At 43.3% G+C, this 24,280-nt stretch overlaps 1 protein-coding gene across 1 annotated transcript in view; it reads left to right on the forward strand.

Annotated features, from left to right (window-relative positions):
* The first annotated feature begins 396 nt into the window (after positions 1–396).
* The window catches only part of LOC121080602 (SET-binding protein-like), a 153,412-nt gene continuing 129,528 nt past the window's right edge, over positions 397–24,280 (forward strand). The window contains exon 1 of the mRNA XM_040578737.1: positions 397–465. Coding sequence (XP_040434671.1) covers positions 400–465 — 66 coding nt within the window. The 5' untranslated portion in view covers positions 397–399. The remainder of the gene's footprint in view (positions 466–24,280) is intronic.

The following is a 24,280-nucleotide window of genomic DNA, read 5'->3' on the forward strand; positions in this document are numbered from 1 at the left end:
TCCTAAGCCTTTCTGATGTGGGTTGTCATAGGAATCCATGGCACCGCTCCCTGCCATCACACCTTGTTGAAAGCCCCACAGCTGCCAGGGAAAGCCGTGATGGCCTCATGATGCCGATGTATTTACCAAGGCTACTTGGGAGGAGAAACGTAAGCATCTGTGTAGGTTAAGGAGAAGCTTGGGGGACCCTCCAAAACTGAGCGGGGCCTAGGGTGAACCCCAGAACTGAATGCTCAGAGGGGCCTGGCTGGCAGGTGGTGGTGGGCATGCAGAAAGATGTTAAGGAAATGGAGAAAAGTAGAGCAAAACTTTGGATGCTTGTGACCATTTTCTGCACAGTCATTCCCACAATCAAGGTTTTCTTTTTTCTCTTTGCTCTGGGAAATGCCACAGAGTCAGATGAAGAATTTGGGAAGGGAGTGTGAGTTCCCTGTGCAGAGTACAGTGACGAAATCTGTGAACAAGGTAAGAACAAAGGGTTATGGCTGTGAAGGGTTTTGTTTATTCCTTTTTCCTTTCCAAACCCATTCTTGCAGTGTTAGACATGAGATTTAGGATGTGTGTAGCACAAAACTGATATTCCAAGTGCTAAACAAAAAGATCTAAAAAGATCAAGTTAAATAGGGCTTCTTTTTAATGCATGCCATGATGATGGCTTGGGTTTGAGAACAGTTTATATTGTATCAAAATGATCTATGTGTGAATAATTATCAACCTAATTAGGAAGTAAGAGCCTTAAATAGGCCATTTGCGTAGTTAGCTTCCATGTCTCCTTGCACAATTTATTTGCTTAATTCCATTGAGATATAATGAGACTGAAACTCCTAGAACTGCCTTTGACTCTGAGGCTCTGTTCTTCATCTCCTCTGCAGTTATAGCCCACTATTAAGAAGATAATATCTATTTCCCTGTGCTCAGAAAGAAAAAGCTACTGTACTGCTACCCTCATTCCAGTTTGCCCAAGTTTCTCTATTTCTGAGTTTCCAATGGAAATAGAATGAGAAATGCCAAAACAACTTGCAGCCTAAGAAAAATGTAATGCTGTCAGAGAGAGCACAAATAAAGTTAGGGCAGGATGATCTTGAAGGAATTCTTACCTACCATATCTACCTTAAAACCCTGTTGGAAAGCTAATGTGATATTTCAGTCAATATATAGATGCAATTTGAGGAACTCAGTGTACAGATGCAATTTGAAGAGCTCTGTGTTGATTCTGGATTTCTTCCCACTAGGATATGAGGAAGGGGTAAAGGTTGGGACAAGGCTGCCTGAGTTTTGTCTTAGTTTTGAACATTTAGCTCAGTCTGGACCAACACGCTCTATGGGTCTCTCTGTTCATATTACATTGCAGAGCGTACGTTCTCTAAGTAGGGTTTCAAAAGATACCTTTGATTTCCAAAAACCTCTTACATGCATGACTCCATCTCATGCCTCATGTGTCCCGCTCCATTCTTTTACTCCCATCATCCTGAAGTCAGTGAAACTCAAGCACATGATTGAGTGCCATTTTCTGTTGGGATGAACTTTTTAATAAGTGCTCATTGTTTTGAGGGTTTTTTCCCCCCCTCAGATCAGGGCCTTATTTAGTTTCTCATTGAAAGACAATTCCACTTGCAATGATTTTGTTTATGATAATTCACTTGCACATTCCCTTCCAGGAATTGTCATTGTCTTCCAAAAGGGCGGTTACTGCTGGTCCCCTTGCAGTGATAATCAGACCTGTCAGCCTTCACACAGTCTACGCTTATCACTTGCATTTTGGAGGATTTTTCCTGAAGCCTATTACCAGTACTGCTTCTTAGGGAAAAAATAGTTGTGATTTTTTCTGCTAATCTTTGATGGCTTTCAGCTTTGAAAGCATGGAGAGGAGCAAAATGACTGCCAGTTGCAGTTAAAGAAACTGTCTGTTGGTCCTGGCGTAGAGCTCTGCCTCTGGAGATCCAGGGTAGATAGTTTGGGAAATGCTGAGGGCTTTCATTTGATTGTGACAACTCTTCAGGTGTGCATGAGACACAAAACAGTGCTTTTTTCCAATGGTAATGCTCACAGAAGCTAGCTCTGCCAGCCTGCTAGACAAGAGCTTCAGGTGGCAGGTAGTTGTTGGCAGTGGTAACCTCTCTCCCTGCTGTTTTGGGCAGCGATCTGTGGGTTTGCCCATGTTGAACTGCTTGGACGCAGGATGGCCAGAGAAGTGGCTGTGGCTGGTGCTGGAGGTGATGGCTGGCATCCAGGGATGGGCATGGTAGTAGGACTGGTGGGCCCACTGCCACTGGCACATTGCAGTACAACGGAGACCAACTGGCCAATGTGGTGGTGTTGGGTAGGATGTGGTTCCGTATTTTATTCATCCCAGGATGTTTGAAAATTGTCCCCCCTAGTGTTATTCTCTGGGAAACACATCGCCCCATTTACTAGATTTCCTCCCGTTTTCACTCCATTATTCGTATTGATATGCTAATAACCCGAATTTCTTTTAATTTTGCTTTTTGCTAACTTAAAGAAAAAAGAAGTAATTTTACCATTTCATTAATCTAGCTAAGCGATGTATCTTTTAGTCCCTCCTATGTTATCGCTATATACTTCGTAATGTACTCAGAGTTTTGGACTGCCTTGATTTTGGCAGAATTTGAGGGTGGTCAACACTTTATAGATTTTGTAGAAAAGGCAATAGTGGGAGAGTGGGAACTCTCATGTTCTCCGGAGTTCTGTATTTACAATGTGCAGGGATGTAATTTGCCTTTGTTTTATTTAAATTCACTGGGAACTAGAGATTTATTTATCAGGTGTCACTCCCTGAAGGAAGATAAATGCCATATAGCAAAGACTTCATCTATTATACAAACAGATTTGAAGGCTTTGCTATTGCATTTCTCTGCCTGCTGCACAGAGCAAAAACGCCTTCGGCTGAACAGACAGAGTGATACTTAGCGGTAGCATCTTATGACCTTTTGATCAGCTGAGATCTCAAACCATATTAGTGAACAGATTATGATGTGATGGAAAGAGCGCCAGGAATAGCCTTTTAATCATGAGATCCTTCCTGTGAATAACCTTCTTTGGTATATTCCAGTGGTTAATCACTCGGGCCAGGACAATCATTTGAAAACAGGGGAGTGAAATCCAAATACACTCAGGTTTGTCAACTACAGTTGGATATTACAGTTTACAGCTTCTCCCTATTATTCTCTTGCTCTCCCATTTCTATCAAGGCTGTGGGTGACCTTGCAATATTTTCTGTCACTAATAACCCCATTTTGGCAGAAAGATCTACACAAAATGAACCCCGAGTCCTTGGACTGCAGGGGAGGTTCGGTCTCCGAATCAAAGGTATGCACATGGTGAATATGGGTGTCTGACTGCAAAGGGAAACATTCACATGGAAATGTCTCTGTCATTTCTGAGATAACAACAGTAATGCTTAAACAATTTTCAACCCTTTTTAGGAAAAAAAAATGCAGGTTTTAAAAAAATGCACAGCCCTGATATTATTTCTCTTTTTTATGGAGCCAAACAGAAACAAGAACAAATTTTCCACTGATCTTACCTACCTACCTGTGCAGGATTAATCCTTAAACTTTGCTGTAGGTTTAAATTAGCCTCCTTTTTATCTTAATGGTCAATATGAATCTTTATCCCTCTTGATAATGGGTCATAAAGGAATGAGCTTTAAGAAAGATAAGCATTCCTTCCTTAAAGAAATGAAACGTTCGTTGCTGCCTCTGCACATCGGTAACAGTTGTGCCAAAGTTTGATCTGGCTGCTGTGGTCATCTCTGCAAAGAAGGATGGACACATGTTTGTGAAGTTCAATGTAAACGCATTTGGGCTTACCTGAGCAGGTCGGCATGTCCAGGCAGCCCATCCTGGTTGTGGAGTATGTAGCATAGCCCTGCACAGTTAGCATGGGGGTAGCTGACTTGTACGTGTTTTGTTTGCTGTTGAAGCCAAACAAGCTGCTCATTTTCCCAATGGGAAGAAGAAGGGCTGGAGGTGTGTGAAGCCCAAACTGCTGTCAGTGTAGTGGGGTCTGGAGAACAGTAGCTGCCACAGCCCTATGGAAACTCTTTAAAAATGAGAAGGTTATGGAGGTGGAAGAAATACACAGCAGGACACTGTCATATCTTATCTCCCCCAGCCTCTTCAATCAGGTGCCTGCTGGACTTCCCACTCCTCCTACCTTTTACACTAGATCATAAGATCATAAGGTATTAGATTCTGTTTGCATGCAGTCATCTGACATCCTCCTGGCATTATAGCTTCCTGAGTTAAGGAGCCACTGTGCAATGTTGAGGCTGTGAGCCCACACAGTGCTTTCACCTGCCGCTGCCAAGGCCAGGGAGGTGTCCAGGTAGGAGCCAGGAGAAGGCACCAGCTGCCTGACACAAGTCTCCACCATCTTTTCTTTGGGAAAACCAGGCACTGCAAAGGGTGGATGGCAGCCTTGATGCTGTCTGTTCACCAAGGAAGTGCCGTTGCCAAAATACAGCTGGCTCACTATGATAAGGTGCTCCCTCCCAAGCTCCATCTGCAAATCACAAGTCCATTGCTGCACAGGTGATGCCCACAGTTACAAGCATCACGAATAAAACCATTCAGAGGGATGGGTTCCTCTGAACAGATCCCATCTAGGAGTGATAGCTTCTGATGGCAGCTTTGAAACCTTTCCACTGAGAAGGCTTTGTGGTGTGTGTGTTGAAGGAGGTGTAGGTACAAAATGTTTCCTCTGCCTCCTTCCACTGCTTGTGTGCCTGTGGGGTATAGAAGGGTGCTCAGACTTGGGAAGCATCATACCAAGATCTTTCCTCTTGGTGTGGGTTTGCATTAATCCTGTTATGCCTTCTGCCAGATGGTCCCTGCCCTGATATAGTTAACTCTTCTCAAAGTAAAGAGCTTGTGTTCAGTTTCTTGTAGCTCAGAGGGACCCATGAAAACAGACTTGCTTTGCCTTGGGCAGCTCAGCACAGAAGTTCCAATGGGACATTTTATGGTCCTCCAATCTAGCGTGGTTAGAGCATAGGGCAAGTACTTGAGGCGGGATGCTTTTTTGGGGGTATGCAATTTAAACTTGGAAATGGTGAAGATGTAGTATCAGGCAGATGACAGTGGTGTGGGATGGGAAAAATAGGGCAGTGGTTTGTTTATGAAGTTAAGCTCCCCACATAAAACATCTTTGTCATTTTAAACACATAACATCTGATTCTTTGCAATTATTCTTAGGTTGCAGACAGCAGTGATCTCCAGTTTCTCACTGAATAAGAGTGATTTCATGAACCAATAAAAGATTATTGTTATAACCAAATTTAGAGCCATACAATTCCCTTCTCCTGGCTGGAAAGAGATGATATTGGGCAGGAAAAGAGGAAGAAGGACATGTGTCATACTAATGTTTTAGGCTACATCTGTCTTAAGCTCTGGGACTGTTCATGGGAGTGTGACTGGGTATACTCAAACTACTAGACCAGTCCTTGGCACACCTTTGGTCCACGACAACTAGAAAGCTCGTAAATCGTCCCTCAGCATGGAACAGGGTTCATCCCAGTGAGCTGCTTGCATTTAGCTGCTGCGTTAGGGAAGTCAAGACATGGTTGTGAGCAGAAATAAAAAACATTCTGTGCCAGTTGGCCTCGATGTCTGGGAATATTTCTGGGCACATTTAGTTTACTAGTGGCTGAAGAAGCTCAGGCCCAACTAAGAAACTATTCCATCATCCTCAACTCCATTTGTCAGCAGTGGGATCGGGGAGCTGCCATCAGAGGCTGGTTCAGCCTCCCTTGATCCTGATAGCAGAGAAAAGGCTATATTATCCCAGAGAAAGGCTATGTGTAGCAGAGGTGCATTTCCTGCATATTTACCAGTCACCTCCCCTGCCCCTCCGAGCTCAGATAAAAAGACTGATAAGTCATCGATGTGCTCTTCCCTGCAACAGCGAGTTCCACCCATTATTTTTCCTCATAGAAAGTATTTCTTTCTCCTTCACCATAGGGAGGTTCATTTATCAATAGGTGACAGCTATAGGATTGGTGTTCTATGATTTCCTTTAAATGGTTTGGTGGTTGATAGTTAAACATGTTCATAGGAGACAACTGTAAGCTTATATATAATAAAACAGCTATGGATGAATATAACATTATGTCTTTCAAATATAAGTAAACACTTTGTTTGATAAAGAAAGTTTTATTTTGACTTCACCTTATCCAATTATATATATATTTATATGTTTGTATGTATATATACATGTGTGTGTATACTTTTTCATACTAAATCAAAAACCTAGGTGAAAAAACTTTGGCTCAACTACTGTAACCAAAGTGTAATATTTCATTATCTTTTCTTTCACTGAAATCTGTTCATGCACAAGATGATCTGATACATGTTTAAACATATCAAACACAGTATTTTCCCTTCAAGAATAGCTCAAGTGTTTAGTCACAGTGAGGATTAAATTATCAATTGAATTTGGCCCATATTTTGAAACATGACCTTAATCTGCAGGTTTCAGTGAGGTATTTTCCCCAGGTATTTCAGTAAGTCAGATAAGTAAATTATAATTTTGACATGTTAAAGATGTTCCATTTTAGACAAAGGAAGTGATATCCCAGTTGTATCACTGAAACTCAATGCCCTGTGTTGCTTGTTAACAACTACACATTTATTTTTTCAGTGCCCCAGTTTGCTATCAAGTATCAATGCACTGCTACAGACCAAATAATCGATAGTTCTGTCAGTGGAGTATGCCCTGGAAATACAATATTACTGTTAATATTGATCCACAAAGCTGAAATCAAGGCATAAAACTCTGCAGGCATTGCTTGCTAGCACCCTGGCTTTTACTTGCAGAGCAACCAGCTTGAAAATCGCTACAGCGTGCTATCCCCCAGGGTTCAATGTTTTGTGCACATCCTCCTTCTGTGTATAATAATCAGCCTGAACATAAACACAAGGGTATCAGGGCATATGCGACCTGCAGATGTGGTGCATATAGTTTCATTTCAGCTTTCTGTGGTTTCTGGGTGCAGCAAAACCAGCTGCAAAGAGCTCCAGTATCTATCACTAACAGGGCAGCACAGCAACCTGGCCAGCCACACTAACCCACATCTCTGTGTGCTCTTCTTCATGGGAAGGGTGAGATGGGCTGTGGATGGATGGCTTGAGACCTCCAGCACCCTTCTCCAAGCATCATGAGCAACATCATTAGTGAAGGGTTGTGTGGTTTGCTTACAGAGGTCCATTCAGGCACAAGTTATCAGTTGGGGGGAGGAGGAGAAAAAAAAAAAAAAAAAAAAAAAGTCCCACAGCATTGAGGTGTACTGGCAGCATCAAGAGCATCTCTTCTTTGCTCTCCTGCCACCTCCAGGCTGCCAGGTTGCCTTGGAAAAAAGAAAATGTGGTGCTCCCCATTCCCACATGTGCTTTCACACACACCCTTGTGAGTTTGGTGGTCTTTGCAATGAAGCTGTGAATGAATGTTTGGCAGATTGGTTTTACAATTGTCAGTCTTCCCAGAAGCAGCCCACAGTTTTCATTAACTAAGACATAGGCATGATTTCCTACAAGTTCTTTTCAGATTTTACTAGATTCAGATACATTAAATAGGTATTTTATGCATGAGCCGCCAAAATTAGTTGTCACATTACTCTTCATATAGGAATATTACAGTTCTGGTCTCTTGTATTTGGGCAGCAGCTGCCCTATAGGATGCTCCTGGTTCTTTAATAAGAAAATAATGCGGACAAGAGCAGAGCATGACCTCTGTGAGGATATGTGAGGTGATGTGGGCATTTGGGAGAAGGGAATGGCTCTACCATGCCATCATGGTTGGGAAAAGGTGCATGACAGTGATGGAAGCATAAAAGCAGGAGCCTCAGATGGCTGGAAGGAGCTCATGACAGCCCCTGACAAGGTGAGGGAGGAAAATTTCTTTCCTTACACATGTCTTAGGAAGAGGGAATGAGGAGAAATGGTACCCTCCGTAGTGCCTCGCTCCCCTCTTCAGGAAGGTGGCCTCATCTCTGATTCAGTGTTGTCAGGACCTGCAGTGCTTGCAGATAGTATTGGGCACAAGGGTAATAAATAGCTCTTGAATAGGTATGAATGGAGCAGGCTGGTAGTAACAAAGACTCCTTTGCAGAAAGCCTACTGAAATCACTGTGAAGACATCAGAGGCTCCTTTTTCTTTGGGTCACTCCTGTCATAGGATCCTTCCTTGCCATGTCATAGGAGGAGGAGTGGCACCCCAGCCCATGTGGCTCCTGACATAAAGCCACCTGAACCTTGTGTCACTCACTCAGCTAACATGATCACACACTCAGCTGTCCCACAGGGTCTGAGAAACTTCCCACAGCATACAGAGGAACATGACGAACAGTGGCCAGGGTCTTCCCCTTGGAGAGAGGCACATGTTCTGCAAAGTATCTACCTTGGGATCTTTTTTGATGATGTTAACAACTTAGTTCTATCTTCCAGGCGACCTTTAGCCACAACATCAGAGGCCTCCTTGCTCCCAAGGAGCAAATTTATCAGCCTTATCCTTCACCTGAGAGCTTCAGCTTATCTCCTGCATGGCAAGCCATTTAGCACCTAGGAGATGAAGCTCAAGACAATGTCTTGGCAAGTCTAAATGAGAAACAAGAGACATGTATTATCTCTCACTGGGAGGTTTAACACACTCCAAGTAGTCTGAGTTGCCAGGGACAATGTAATATGAGGCTATTTATCTACTGGTTTTTCCTAAGACCCAACTTCATATCAAAAATTACATTTCTACACTCTTTCAGAGAGCAGAAATGGAAATTCAGACACTCAGCCAAGAGCAGGTATGGCTCAGGGTTGCTACTTTGCAAGAATATGGAGTCAGAGCTGAATTTCTCATCGGTTGTGGCTGTGTACTATCAACAAAATGAAGTGATGCCATGGTTGCACACTCTTCAAAACACTTCTCCCTCCAGCAGTATCACCTCTTCTCTGTACAACCTCAGCAGCTTACTTCAGCTGCTTCAACTGAAACCACAAATGATGTCATTATATTTATTTTTCCCTGTAGGATCGTGAGTGAATGGCCATTTCTGCCCTTATCTCCTCTTTTAAATAAAATGCTCTAAAATGCCATCATTGAAGTTCAGAGGTCATTGGTGACCTTAAAATCATCTCCAATTGCCTTGGATGAAACCCAAATGAAATAAAAATCAATGTGAGAGTCAAGAGGCCAAGAAACTAAAGTTATGCGTCCAACACAAGCAGCTTACTGGTTTCAGAGTGTTTCTGGCAACCATCTGCTTGTTTGAATTTGAGGGTGTGATGCTTTTAAAAGTCAGAAAAAAACATGATCAACCACAGCCTTCAGATATTTTACTTGATAACAGGATTCTCTTTTTTGTGCCCATATTCTTACAGCCTCAAGAATATCCTTTTTTGCGATAATACTGTCCACAGGTTTGTGGTGCTCAAACACTATTATGTGTAATTCTCCAATTAAAATATATACTTTTTGAAGCCTCAAAACATTTTCTCCTCACCCCTCTTCACAAATGAGCAACAGAATGGAATGTGTTATTACAACTCAATAGCCACTTATTTACATGGTTAATGATTGGCCCTTTTTAACTAAAAAGATATATTCTTTTCATGCTACTCCTATTTCAACTCTGTCATCTCAGCCTTGTCCTGTGTAACAAAGAAACTGATCCTTTTATGGATGGTGTTAACCGAGACACCAGGGACCAAATCACCTTTTATTCTCAAAGGTGGTCAGGATCAAAGCACCAAGAGACAGAAGCTGGAGAGAGAAACTTGAACTCCCAGTGTATCTGTCCTACAAACAAGGAAAGATATCACAGATTCCCTCACTGCCAACATGACCCCTGTAATCAGCAGTGTGCCCACAGTTAAAAAGATGATTTTGTGGCAGTCCATAAAAATACCTGTTGGAGTTGGAGCATCATAAAGCAAATATTATTGGTTGTCCCGAGGACTGTATGACATTAAAAGGTAAAAGTGGCAGTTGAAGGGTTGGCCAGGGCAGGTGGGCAGCAGTGGGAAAAGGTGTCACAGTGCCCATTAGCACACCCAGCTGTGGCCAGCTGTGACTGGGGTGGGTGCATTGCAGCAGAGGTTTGCAAGAAGGCTGTGGACAGGGCTGGTGGATACATAACAAGAGCCTTTCCCTTGCAGGAGAGTCAGCCTTGGAGAAGAGATGAAGGTGTATTAGCAGAAATTGTTTACCCTCACTTGACACTTGCTTAGGGAAAACATTCTTTCTGGATTTTTTTTAATAAAAAAGGCATTCATAAATAATGAAAGCTACATTTTTGTCAATTATAATGGACTTTATTAAGTTCTGGACATTTACCACATCACAATGTTTATCTGCAAGGCAATATTTCCCTGGGCTTTATAAAAGGGAACACTGCAGCAAATTTAAGTCACTTACAGCACTCAGTGTCAGGATTTTAATGGTACCCACATTACCTTTGCTTTTTTTATAGCTTCGTCTTGCTTTATGTAACAATACTTAGCTTTTATGTCATGCTTTTCACACAAATCTCAGCATCTCACAAGGCAGGGCAAGATGTTATACCCATTTCAGAGAACAGAAAAAACACTAAGTGAGGTGATTTGGTCATGGCACAGAGCAGCAGGGCTGGGAGCAGACCTCAACCTTCTTAAACCCCATCCTGGGAGTGCACTGCATCTCCAACAGGAAGATGTACCCCTTTGTAGAGAGAGGATCATGCTGGGTGTGAATCAAAGGCTTGCACCAAACTGGGGTGAAAGAAGCAGGCATCTCCCTGTTGGCTTCTTGTGGCACTGGATTACTTTTCTCAGAGTCAAGCACTCCGAAGTGGTCACTGGAAGGGAAAACATTCAGCTTGGTAGATAAAACAAATGGCATAAGGCTGCCTGTGTTTTCCTTCCATTTTTATTGCTGGCCATAGCCTGTTAACTCTTAAGTGGGATTTTCCACAAGTCCCATTTGGTGTGGAGGAACAAAGAGCTGACCTCCCCCGTGTTGAAATTACCTATTTTTCATCCCCTGGTCTCAAGTTTGCTTTTAAGGAAGATGGGTTTGGTCTTCTGAAGCTCTGTAGGACTCACCAAGTTCTCTGCCAGCATCTGGCATAACAGCAGCAACTCAGAAGACACAGAGATGTGAGGGTCAGACTAATTCCCTGCAAAAGCTAACTGTGGCACTGTCACCCATAATTAGCTGGTTGTTTGGGGTAGAAAGGTGCCCGCTTGTTTAAAATGAGCCTATTCCCCAGCCCTGTGCTTCTGGAGGGGGTCCTTAATACCCTGGAGCAGGGGCTTAATCCTGAAGCTGTCCTTCTGGTCTCAGGGTCACTAACCTGTGATGTGTTACAGATGGCCATACTGGCCAGCCTTACTGCAGACTTTGAGGGGCCATAATTTGGTCCAGCCACACAATGCTGGGTGTTGAAGGGCCACCACATCCCTTCAGATCCTCTGGCATGTCCTTTGCCATTACATGCCAGACCATTTCACAAGAAGGGTTTGTGTTCAGTCATGTCATAGTTCGTTCCCTCCCTCCCCCCCCCCCCCCAGAAAAACATGGGAATCTGTATCCAGCAGCTCTAGAAATCTCTGGGAGCCATGCTGCCAAACACCCTCTCCCTTTGGCATTGAGAGCATCCCAACATGGAGCTGCCTTTGATTTGCAATGATGGAGAATATTATGGATGAGCATCTCTGGGCTCCTTCCTCCTTGGAAAGGAGCTGTAAACTTAAATGGATCATATCCCAGTGAAATCAGTCAATGATCGAATCAGGCAGGTTCAGAAATCTTCCTGCTGCTTCCAGGGAGATGTACTAAAAAATGACTTTCTGATAATTAAGGAGCCATCCCTGCACACAGCTGCAGAGCTACTGCCACCACAGTGTTTCACATCAAGGCAGCTTAGTTATACCTCCTCTGGTCTGCTGAGATCTGTAAGTGCACAATGGCATCCCTCCTCCACAGCCTTGTCTGCCCTACAGACATGCCTCTTGGTCAAAGAAAGAGGCTTTTGCTTCTAGAATGGGATATCCTCTAAAGGATAGATCAATAGGCTAAGACTAGACCCAAGGAGCAGAGGTAAAACCAGAACCAAACCTGTGTCTCAGCACCAAGACAAGCTGCTCTTTCTGATGAAAGCTTAAAGTAGTGCCATTCCCCAATTTCATATACCTCAAAAACCTGGCTGCTCTCTGCAGATTAATGCTTTTGTGAGGCTTTTAAGGGGAAAAGACTCAGAAGCCTCCAGCTGAAGTTTCCCTGTCCATGCAGGCCTGACCCACAGGGGTTCAGGTTGGATTTCTGGAAGAGGGCTCAAATCAGGATGAGGATGCTTTGACTAGAGAGTCCAGCCAGTTGAAGGAGAAGTGTTTCCTGAACACATGGACTCAGCCATTACTAACTTTTCATCAAATAGTGCAAGAAATATGCCAGAGGGTGCTCACACAAGTATTTGTGTGTGAGAAGGCAATTTTGCCTGCATGGAGACTGAAGCACCAAACCCACCCTTTGGTTACATCACAACATGCAATTTCCATTCTTGCATTTAACTCTCAATATTTTAGGTGCTGCAAGCATAGAGCTGTTTGGTAGTGCTGGAGTTGAGCACATGAAAAACTGAAGGAACAGAGATTGAAGTGACTTGACTTCCTATATCAGGCCCTTTCTCTCCACATTTCTCCTGCGCTGCTTAGTTTGTGCAAAGCTTCATCCCCCATCTCACAGAGATCCAAGGAAGCACATCCACAAGTTCCTGTCTATAGATACAGGCCTGATACGCTCCAGAAGAAAAAAAGAGCAATCTGCTACATGAGAACCAAGCCAATTAAATGTCCAAGTATTATTCCTAAAGCAAACATGGGCAACACCAGAAATTTTCTATCAGCTGTAATAACAATTACTTCACCAATTCCACCATGATTTGTTGAGTACAGTCATGCTTCTGCCTCTTGCCTAGGCAGATAGAAGCTCTACAAATGAACAGTCAGTATAAAGAAAGCCTCTCTTTCACCTCATGACTTCTCTTTTCCCTGGGCCCAGCTCAGAGCCCAGGATAGCCCTCCTCTCTCTTCTGTGCTTGCTTCCAGCCAGGGCAGGGTATCACCAAAGGGTGATGAGTTTCTTGGGAGCAAAAGATGCTACTGTTCTCAGTGACTCTGTGAATACAAAGATGATCCTTCCTGTCACAGCACTGTCAAAACTAGCCAGCTGCAACAAGGCTTTTACCATTACATACGAGGTTAAATCAAATAAGTAGCTCCCATGCCTTGCCTTAGCACAACCACCAATCTCCCACAAGGTTTCAAAGACTCATCTACTGTCTGTGTTATTTCTTCATCCCCTTCAGGCCAGTCCACCCTGCTTCTTACCTCTGCTGCATTGGGGTTTTCCTTCTCCAGGATCCTCTTCCCTGCATTGGGGCTTTCCTTCTCCAGGATCCTCTTCCAGCCAGCCTCTCCTCATCCAGGCCACCGCCACCACCTTGCTTCTTCATTCAGTACTCACTTCCTCATCCTGCATTTCTCACCCCTTTCCCCCCCCATTCCTCAGTGCTATTTAACTACTTAGCAGGAACCAGCCACAGCTGCACCTTACCCACATCAGCCAACCCACCGCCCCTGAAGCAAGCCCACAGCTGTATGTTATCAATGTTAATTAACCTGCCTTAATTCCTCTATAATTCCTCTACACCTTCCTTTCCCCTTCTGCCACTGAGTTTAAAAAACAAAGAATCCTCCCAAGAAGCCAAGTAGTTTCTCAAGGAGTTGGGATCTGCTGGGGGTGATGGCTCTGAAAATGATTGCTTTTTGTCTCATGGAGAGAAAGAGGGACCATGTATCTCTCCAGATAGCAAAGGCACACAAGGACACATGCACACTCAAAGCAACTCTCCCTGGAAAGTTAGCAGGAGTTTTTCAAGACTGTTTACATTCAAGTCCATGGAAATTAATGGGCGTCTCCATAGCCACTTTGCACAAGAGCTATGATTTTTCTCCTGCTAATTGGGGAAGAGGGCTAATCATGGGCATTTAAGGAGTCTATCTGCCTGTCTGACAACTTGAATGCAAACTGCTTTGATATCTTCCAGAGATTTTAAAAGCTGGTTGAATTCCCTTCCCTTGCCACTCAGGTCTGGGCTGGGCAAAGTCAGATGACATTTCCTTTGTCCTCCTACATGAGACCCCCAGGGGTGGCTTCATCTCTCAGATGTGTAATGTCTTCCCCTCCCTTTCATCCTCCCGTAGCAGTGACTGCCTTCTCTAGAGCCCCAGCGATGGTGCATTTTCACGTAGCAGTCTTGCTCCCAGCCACCTCGTGGTTTTGGTGGCCTGCACTTAGCTTTGCCTCCCAGCTTGTCTTCACAGCCAGCTCCTGGGTGCAGGCACCTGGACAGCACTGCAAGCAGGGTGCAATAGCAAAGTCATGATAGCGTCCTCCTGACCAACACAGGGCTGTGAGTATGCACTGACAAACTTACATAGCTCAAGCAGGGCTTTCTCATGTACCTGGTTTACCCTCGCCTTTTGATCCCAGGCATCTGGTGGGATAACAGCACATCCTCACCAGGGTGCAGCAGGACTTGTTTCTAGCCATCCCTGGAGCAGGCAAAGGAGCTCCCAGAAACATGATCTACCACATGAAGTATCAGCTAGAGGTGAGGCTATCGACTCTTCATACCCTGCTATCGGTTTCAGCATTACAGCTGACAAATGTATGTATGTATGTGACACACTTTGCTGCTCACAGCCTTCCTTGTCACCAGGAATTGTAAGACACTCTGGATGTGTTTTCAGCCATTGCAGTTCATATTGGCCACAAATAGACACAAAGCAGACGAGCTGCTGGCTCACGTCACAGAACTGTGGCAAAGGGAATTTGCAGGGGAACTGTTTAGTAACCCTAAATTGGGAAAATTAAAGCAGACTTTGGCTTTAGGAGATGACCATACTGTGATGCGGTTCCTTTTTCCAGTGGTGTCACTGCAATGGACCTGATTCCCCATTGCCTGGCAGTTTATGCAGTCCTCCAAATCACTACAAAATGTGAGTGGATCTGAAATCTCCCCTTACACAGTCCAGTAGTAACATTTTTCATCCACTTTGTATTCACTGCAGCACAGCTGCCATGGACACCAGCTGCAAGCCTTGTTTTCTTTGTGGGAAACCGAGACACAATGAAAAATAATGTTTCCAAGTCACAAACCTACTTTGTGACCAAGTTAAAAATAGATGAGAACATCTCCTACCTCCTGTCTTACCTGCAGGACAGCCTCGCATTCAAAGGCAGTTTGTGTGAGAGCATTTGTTGAACAGCTAGCAATTCAGCTGTGGCGAAGTCCATACCATATTCAGTTAACCGTCAGCTAAAACAAACATCTTTAATATCGTGAGGCTAGCCAAAGATTTTCCTTTTCAGAAAGCAGGAAAATCAAGGTCAGTTAAAATTGGTATCAATGTCACTGGTCTTTTTCTTTATTCCTCCCCATCCTCTATATACATGCGGAGTAGTATTGAGGGATCACAACATACTAATCGTGTATGTGTTGCAATATAATCACTCATCTGGAGATTTAAAATGGCAAAGGGATTCTAAAGCTAGAGGCAGCTCAGTTGATATGGTTGGCTTGGTGTTTATTTTAGGAAAGGACCCATTATCTCGCCGTGTTGGAGTGCTGCCCTCAGAGCCCCGGCACTTCATGCCCTGGTCAAAGGCAGACAGGTCTTCCTTCTGGTGTTTAATCTGACTTTTTTTATAGGATCATCTGCTGGTTAATAGCAGTGCACAGCAAAATAAATAAAGCCAAATTTTTCATCAGCCTCATCAGGGTAACTTCACTGTTGGGTTACTAAGTCACATCCAGCAGGTTTCTGTCGGCACACATTTTCTATGACAGCACAGGGGACACCAAGCAGTGGTATTTAATGCAGGTCTTGTGTCGAGTTCTGCAGACTTTGGTTACGTTAATCTCTAGGAGACTTTGGAGATATTTCTTCTTTGGTCTAAACCAGCAGAGTATAGTTTTGCTTAAAAAGGAAGGGAGGATACGGGTTGATATGATGGGAGACAGCACATAGCAGAGAACAGGCCATAGAAGATGTGCTGTCTAACCCCAGCTAGTGTCCTGCAGACATTGCTGCATGCGTATATCTCCATCCATAAAATGGGAAGATTAGTAATTCTCTATCTTGCAGAGAGTTAAGAAGCTAAATTAATTACTGTTTGTTAAGCTAATTGAGATTCCCAGATGAGTACTGTTTGGAACATTCTAATTCTTTTTATTATTATTTCCACGGAGATTTGGCTCCATGTAATTAGTTTGCTGTATCTGCAAACAGGTATGTTCTCTCAAGCTGTTTGGAGGCATTCCTCATGGGACTGACCCGTGCAGAGCTGTGTGGCATGAGGAAGCACGGGCAGTCAGGGCTGAGCCATCCTCCAGCTCCTCTACCTCACCCCAAACCTGCACCCTTCTCCTTGCATGGTGTGCTCTTCAGAAAGTCCCAGTGAAGCGAACAGAAATGGTTTAAGGAAACCGACCCTATTACAAATTTATGCACCTTTATAAATTATTATAGTAAATTATACTTATGTGTGTGCAGTGGAATAAAGCCCAGAGGTGGATTATGTCCAATTCAGGAAGGTAAAAGGTTTTCCAACAGTATTTAAGTGTCTCGAAGTTTGGCCATCAGATTACATTGTGTTTAATGTTATATAAATTCTCATGCGATGTGTACCAGTAACATATTGTTTTAGTTTATGCTCACAAGTGTTGTTAGGCTCAGTAAATTCTGAGTTAACTCAATATTTTCAAAAAAGTCAATAAAAGATGCAGTTGTCATTACTGAAGATTCACTTGTCAAATACCTCTCCCACTTAAAAGTAGCACAACAGTAGTAGAACAAAAAACCTACTAAAATGGTGCTGGGTTTAAAACAAAACAGTCCTTTAAGATTAAGTAAGAGCTATAGGAAGTATATTGTTTTATTTATGCATGTGGAACTCTATTCATTATTTCCTGAGTCTGGTTTGGTGTGTTTTGCTATTCTTTTCCATTCATAAATAAACAATAATTGACATTGATACATTCAAAGGAGTGAGTTTTAAGGGTCTTGAAATATCAGCAGCTTTTCTGGAGGTTTCATCTGAGAGAAGCTAAGTCAGTATGAGCTGAAAATCTTGGGGAAGCAGAGTCAAGTCAATCAAGTCAATAATCAAGTCAACATGTCAAAAAAGGCTGTGCAACTTGGACTGGAGTTGTGCTTGTTTACTTTTCTTGTGTGAAAATCTTGGAGGAGATAGGCTTGGTGCTGGGAAAATTGTATTAATCTAGCTGAGGTAGTTTGTGGCACTTCTATTCACTTACCAAGTCAGTGAAACGCTCGATCTGATCCTGTGTCAAATATAGTCCATTTTAATGCTGGGATTTTTGTGTTCCTGTAATCCTGAAACACTCCTTCAAAATCCATATTTGCCAAGGCAAATATATTTGGCCTAAAGGTAACTGGGAGATTAATTTTATACATCTCTGAATGAATTAGAGGCTATACTCCATTTTTAAGGACACGTTCATGGACTCGGAGACACCTGAATGTCTTCAAAGATCTGTCATCACATCTATGACAGACTGAAATGAGCGTTGACATTGGTGTCTCCTTCAGTAGGAAATGTGTGCTTAGAGAGAGGGAGTTAATATAATAAATAGTTATTTAATCTTCTCTGTGTCCAGCTTGAACTTGCAAATAATAGAAGCACAGCCAGGGTGTTTTTGCTTGCTAAGTGTTTCACTGGCTTTCCCCACATTAGCTAATATACCACTGGAAAGAACTGAAATTTTAGACCTGCATTTGCAGGATTCCTCAGTGTTGCTATCAGCAACCTCCCAAACTGATCCATTCAGTTGTTCCTTTGATGTGCAATTAAACACAGGAAAAAATAGCTTTGTGTAATGTATAAATAGAAAAGAAGAAAGATAAAGGTGGTGTTGAAGTTGCTTGCTGAGAGCTTGGCATCTGAATGTTAAAGGTGCATGCCACTACCTCTGCTTAAGAATGAGTTCTGAAAAATGTCTGCTCCTGCCCAAATTCCAGCCCCCTGACAATTAGCACTTTATTTACCTTGCAGCTACTTTCATTCAGTTGGAAAGCAAAACCAAAAAAAGGTCTATGAGACCGACTTGATTTGTCTTCCCAGCAAAAATGAATTTTTTGTTAGGAGAAAATGATGACTGCTCTCAAAGACAGTGCCTTTATCAGATTGTTTTTCTCTTTATCTCTATAAACATAGCATTCTTGCAGGAAGCCATTAGGTTTATCCATTCTTATTGATGAATAGCTGGCATGTGAAATACAGACCTTTTGCAACATGCAAAAGGTCAGAGTATGTGGCATGTTCTTTGAGCATCAGGGATAAGGCAGCCAGGCACATTTTGATTAACCTGACAAAAGGATGAGATAATCCAAGTGGAAGCTACAGCATTTGAATGAACTTCAGCTGTTAATGTCTGCCGAATCTGAAGGCCTGACTGATCTCCTGCCAGTGTTACATTCACGTAATTCCATGGCCCGAGTGGAGCTATCATGCTTTACATCAGCGGGAAATTCCATTTCACCTGGAAGAATCAAAAATAGATGGTGCCAAAGGGTGAGGAAAGCTATTCAAATTCAGGCCTATGAGGAGACATATAGAAAAGAAAACAGGGAAGGCAAGGGGTGCAGTTTTCACCCTACTATTAACTGTCTCAAGAAAGTGGGCATCTAGTCCCAGCTGGATTTCCAGCCTGCCCATACAACTGAAACAGAGCTCTATTTGAGGAAAGCCATGGATGCTAGGCATCCTAATCATCCTTATCACTCCCATCTCTGTACTATCTGAATGACGTTTGTGCAGAGGTTGAATCAGGCCAATGTAAAACTGGACGGGGCCTCTTGGGTTGTCATATCCAGCTCACAGTGAGTGTGTCCCCTGTGTCTTGTAATCCTCTCAACATAAATCTATTAAATTCCATCTTAACCTTCATTCGGTCGGTTGTCCCCACTGCTTCTTCCAGTCTATACCCTAAATTTATTCATACCCTCTTCTCTCATGCTCTCAGTGTGCAAATGAGGCTAAGCAGCTTTCTCACCTCCCTGTTATTAAGTCTCTGATATATCAGTAGACAGAAAACATCTCTGTCTTGTTGGACTCACAGAAGCCAAGAGACGTTTTCCTCTCTTTAGAGGAGCCCAGTGAGCCCAATTAATCCCACTGAATTGCTAAAGGACATTTTGAAACTCAAAGCATCCTCCCTGATAATGTGAGAACAAAATTGTAGAAAAGTGTGCTTTGCAAAGCCAGCTCTCTTTATTTTTTTTGCATATGTGCAATGATTTTGTAATAAGATTTTGCCACACATGATTTTGCGGCTGCCACAGTAAAAAGTGTGACAAAATCTGCTTGCTTAGTTTTGTGGCTTCTCAGATGTAGATAAAAGTAGGTGTCACCGTCACAACAATAACCTGAGAACAGGAGGTTGTTATCTCTGGTGATAGAGAATGGGGAGAGGCAGGGCTTGGGGCTGAACTCATTTCTAGATACATATGCAAAGCAGTAATAAATGAGCTACAGTTTATTACGGGGAGAGCATCAGATCTTCCAGCTGCTCTATTAGGACTTCAGGCCAGGATATTTAATTATGCCCTGGCCTCCTCCTTTAAGCAGATTATCACAGTGACACACTGACTGCTGTGCCCTGCCAGCACCCTCGGGCTTTGCTCCTTCTTTGCTAGTGGTGGCCCTGCTGTCCATGGAGGGAGGAGGCTGGGGCTGAGAGGAGGGATTGCTACAGGCATAGGAGTCTCTGGGTTTTGTCTTAGATTAAAATATTAATTAAAAAAAATATATAAATCTGTGTTTATCAGAATGGTTGTTGTTCTTATTATTATTATAGCTGTTGTTTTTTTTATTGTTATTGTTATAGTTATTATTGTTGTTATTATTATTTAACACACCTGAGATCTTATAAACAGGGAGTCTTCCAATAATGAAAACCAAGGCAAGCACGGAGAAGGGCTGTTTCAGTGGCTGGACTCCTTTCTTCCTACTAATTTGTCCATCTGTGCATGGCAGAGAGCAGAGACATGGCACGGGTCACTCCCCTCCACCCCTGTGCTCCCATGCACACTACTGGATCAGAGTCCACTCATGCCGGGGGACATATCTGTGCTCCCTCCCACATCTCCTCTTCAAACATCCTCCAGAGCAACAAACCCACAAGCTGAAGGCTCTGGTACATCCTGGCAGGCTGTGATGTTACCTTCCCAGACTGTCTTTGCTGGGTGCAGCTCGTTGAGTAAAAAACTCCTCTGGCTACAGAAAAGCCCTTGGTCTGTGCTGCTGGAGGTGAGCCATCTCCCCAGGGCTCCCTTTCCAGAGTGTTTATTTTGTCCTGCCACAAGCTTGCCAATTCCTCTGTGCAGTGAATTTCACTTTCTTCTACTATTTGAGAGGGGATGATTGTCCTCACAGGGCTTTAAAGAGCCATGTAAGCATTGGGGTCATGGCTGATAATACAACTATTACAAGGACAAATGCAGCAAGAGCACAAGAAAGGCATGGGTATGTGGTTTCCTAGCAAGGACTGGTGAATATTATTTAGGGTTTTTTTGTATTTCTACCAGAAAAATTGTGGAAAAAAAGTATAGCGTTGCCCAAATAAATGGTTCATACTTTGGGATTAAATTCACCCAATAACTTTGGCTCCAAAACTGAAGATATAAACTGGAAAAAAAACATGAAATGCTGCTATTTTGCAAGGGAATGTTTTAAATTTTCTTACTGAAAAGCATACTTTATATTGAGGGAGATGGGGAGGGGAGGGGAGGAAGGGTGAAGGAGAAAATGTAAATGAGACAGTAAAAAGAATTGGATATTTTTTTCATCCAGAATGAGAAAATACACTTCCTGGGCAATTTTATGTAGATTTTTTTCCCAAAAAAGTATATTGCTCCTTCAGCTCTTTACCTAGGTTCTGTCCCTAGTTCCAGTCCTGAATTGATGTGTGACCTGCAGCAAGTGACACCTTTCCTGTGACTTGGTTCACCCTGCTGCAAACCTAGGGGTTTTAATGGGCTTTGTTCATTAAACTTGCCCAGCTGCTTCCCAAGCTTGAAGTGAGGGCGGCACTATGTACACGCAATGTCTGGATAGAAACTGTCAGTCCTGTCCGCTTTAATGAAACTTTTCTCCCAGAGAGGACAGCAGCATGTATCCCATCCGCTACTGTCATATGTATGGAGCTTGCCATATATACTGCAAAATATTCCTAGAGGTGCATTCCTTCCATCAGTTTTATGTCAGCTCTCTTCTGATGATAGCAAAATTTTGTTCACTTAATGCAAGTTTATGGCAAAAATAGGTGAAGAATTTTGGAAAATACAAGGCAGTTACTTTGCATCTATGATAGACCTCTATTTTATGCTGGTGCTTATGATACGGTGCTTCAGCCAGGCAAGCAATGAAGTCATTGCCCCTGTAGAAGGAGCAACACGAGATGGGCTGTTTGGATATGAAATAGGTACTGGAGTCTATCACAGCAATGGAAAGTAGCAGTCATACATCACAGTATGACATAATTGTTCATCATCTTCTGCCAGCTTAGCTGTGATTAAGGTGTTAGCAAGTTTTTCAATTGTCAGATCATAAAACTGATCATCAGAGTTGCACTAAAATGTGCAAACCTTTGAAAAGAGGCCAGGCTTTCAGGCTGAGCCAGCACTGAAATATTGGCCTTCAAGTTGAGGAACTCCCTCAACTGGAGAGAGATGATGTGCAAGCAACACCCTCGTGCCCCACATGTCCTTACTCTGCTCACTGTATCCATGCTGTGTCCACATGAACATCAGCATGTCCTCTGTGCTCCCCTTGATCCAGCCGTATTTCAACTGAGTCCTGTGATGGCATCTTACCACAGCAAGACAGGGATACACTTAGGGTTGTTCAGGTTTCCTAGCCGTTCCTTAGTGTTGTTACTTTAGCCCAAAATGTAATGACAATGGTTATAATGGGGTTAGATAACTAACCCTTAAGAAAACAATGGTTACTTGAACTAACAAGCATGAGGAAAAGAAAGTGAACTGAGGAGCATGACCCAGAATGGGAGAGTGAATAGCAGATGCCTTTGCAGCAGCATTTCTCTGTTGCTTGCAATGAAAGAACACTTAGGCATTTGGAGAGTAAGCCAAGACCTGCTCTGGTCAAGGGAGCCCCAAGGTGTTTGATTTACAATCAGCTAAAAATGCTGCAAAACTTTGAAGGAGTATTTATAGCTTGCTTTTCCCCTGTCTGCTTGCTGGCACATATGAAATTACAAGGGAAGGGTTTGGGTTGTTACTGTGGTTTTATACATTTACAGTTGTTCCATGCACCATTTTTGACATTTTATGGATCCCTAAAGATCCACAGGCCACCCCTTGAGAAACAACGGCCTGGAAAGACAAGGTGGAAAATTTGTACTTCATGTGCCATTGGAGTTCCTTGATAGTAGAGGAAAACTGGGTGGAGGAAAAACATGGACTTTGATTTCGTTGCAAAAAGAGCCATCTTATTGCAATAACAAAGCTTTCTTTTCAAACAAAACCAGACAAGTCTGAAGCTGTTGCGCAGTGAGTACGCTCACAGGGGAAAGCGTCATGTGCTGCAAATGCACTCAGCTCCCTTCCAGGCAAAGACCGTACAGCCAACAGGTTCGAGACAACTTTTCCAACACGAGCAGTTGTACAGACTTGTCCATCATTCCTCAGTCTCCCCAGAGAAGGGGAGGCAGTGAGGTGCAAGGATGCAGCATAAGCAAGGCGGCCCTTTCCCTGCCTTTTTCTTTCCTCCAGGAGAATGGATTCATTGAATGTAGTAAATGTGTTGGTAAAAGCGTCCTGCTTGGCACCACGCAGCCATTCCTCCTGGCAAAGCTTGGTTCTCTGAACACCTTGTGGCTACTGTGTTGTGTTACCCTCACACCTCCCATGGAGAAGGCAATCCCTGGATCACTCCAGCAAGGTGGTTTTGGTGAGGCTGGGTTACAGGCTGGCCACACAGCTGAGGAATGCAGGTATTTGGGACTCCCCTGGAAAGACCCTGCTAAAAGATCTCCGGGGTGTACTGTACTAAGCATAAACCTACCACCCCCAGGGTTTGGAAGAGAGGAAATTCTTTCCAGGATTATAGGATTAAGAAGCTGAAAAGTGATTCAACTTCTTCATTAATTGGGGGGGGGGGGGGGGGGGGGGGGGCGGAAGAGAGACATGACAGGAAGCTCTTCAATGCATGCATCACTCAATGTGTTTTCCTTGTAATTAAGGGGAATTATTGAAAAATATTTGAGGGGATTAAATGCTCAAAGTATATATGTTGATCAAATAACACAAGAGTCTGCATTTTTCTGAGTAATCAGTGGAGTGGCTTGAATGGGGAGGTTCAAAAGAGCACAGTTATTGTGAAGGTGCTGTTGTTGTCGTGTTGTCGTATTCACCATACTGTACGACAGATGGACAGGCCCAAAGGTTTCCCAGCAGGGAAACTTTGCCATAGCTGAAAAAACAAGGGTTTGGAGTTTATATGTGGGTATTTCTACACCAATTGTTAAAATTTCAGGCAGGCTTTTCTTCCTTTTTTGCCCGCACCCCAACCTGAATGCAGAAAGAGATGGTCGCAGTCTCCTGAGTCTTCTTTGGGACTGAAATTCTTTTCTCTTTCATCCAAGCAAAATAGGAAAGGAAAAACCTGTGGATAAGAAAGGTGTTTTAAGAACTGAGCCCAGGACATAAGAAATGGGAGGGACTCCTACTCTAAACAGGGAATTGTACTCACCAATATTCTTCCCTCTAAGCCATTAGTTAAGATGTCATTATGTCCTAGACACCTGGTGTCTAGAATAGCCAATGTGTCCTGCAGTTCATGACATGGCACCACGACCACTTCAGTGCTTTGTGAGTGATTACCCATGTATGTGACAGAAATTGTTCTTTTTCCAGAGGTTTTCACTTTATTCTGGCTTTTCCTTTGGGTGTTTCAGTGCTGGCAGTGGGCACAAACAGCATCATCTACTGGAGAAAGAGCCAGAGGGCATTTGAAGATCGTGAGGCTATGGGATTTTTTATCATTTTGCATCAAACTGCTGGGAATTACATTTCCCTGCATTACCAATGTCCTGTTTTCAGTGGGCTTAGAGGAGGAAAGCTCCTGACTTTAGATAAAACTTGGCCCCAAGGTTGTACCTCCATCTTTGCTCCTGCTCTGCTGT

Source organism: Falco naumanni, chromosome W, assembly GCF_017639655.2.
Source record: "Falco naumanni isolate bFalNau1 chromosome W, bFalNau1.pat, whole genome shotgun sequence".
Classification (NCBI taxonomy): Eukaryota; Metazoa; Chordata; class Aves; order Falconiformes; family Falconidae; genus Falco; species Falco naumanni.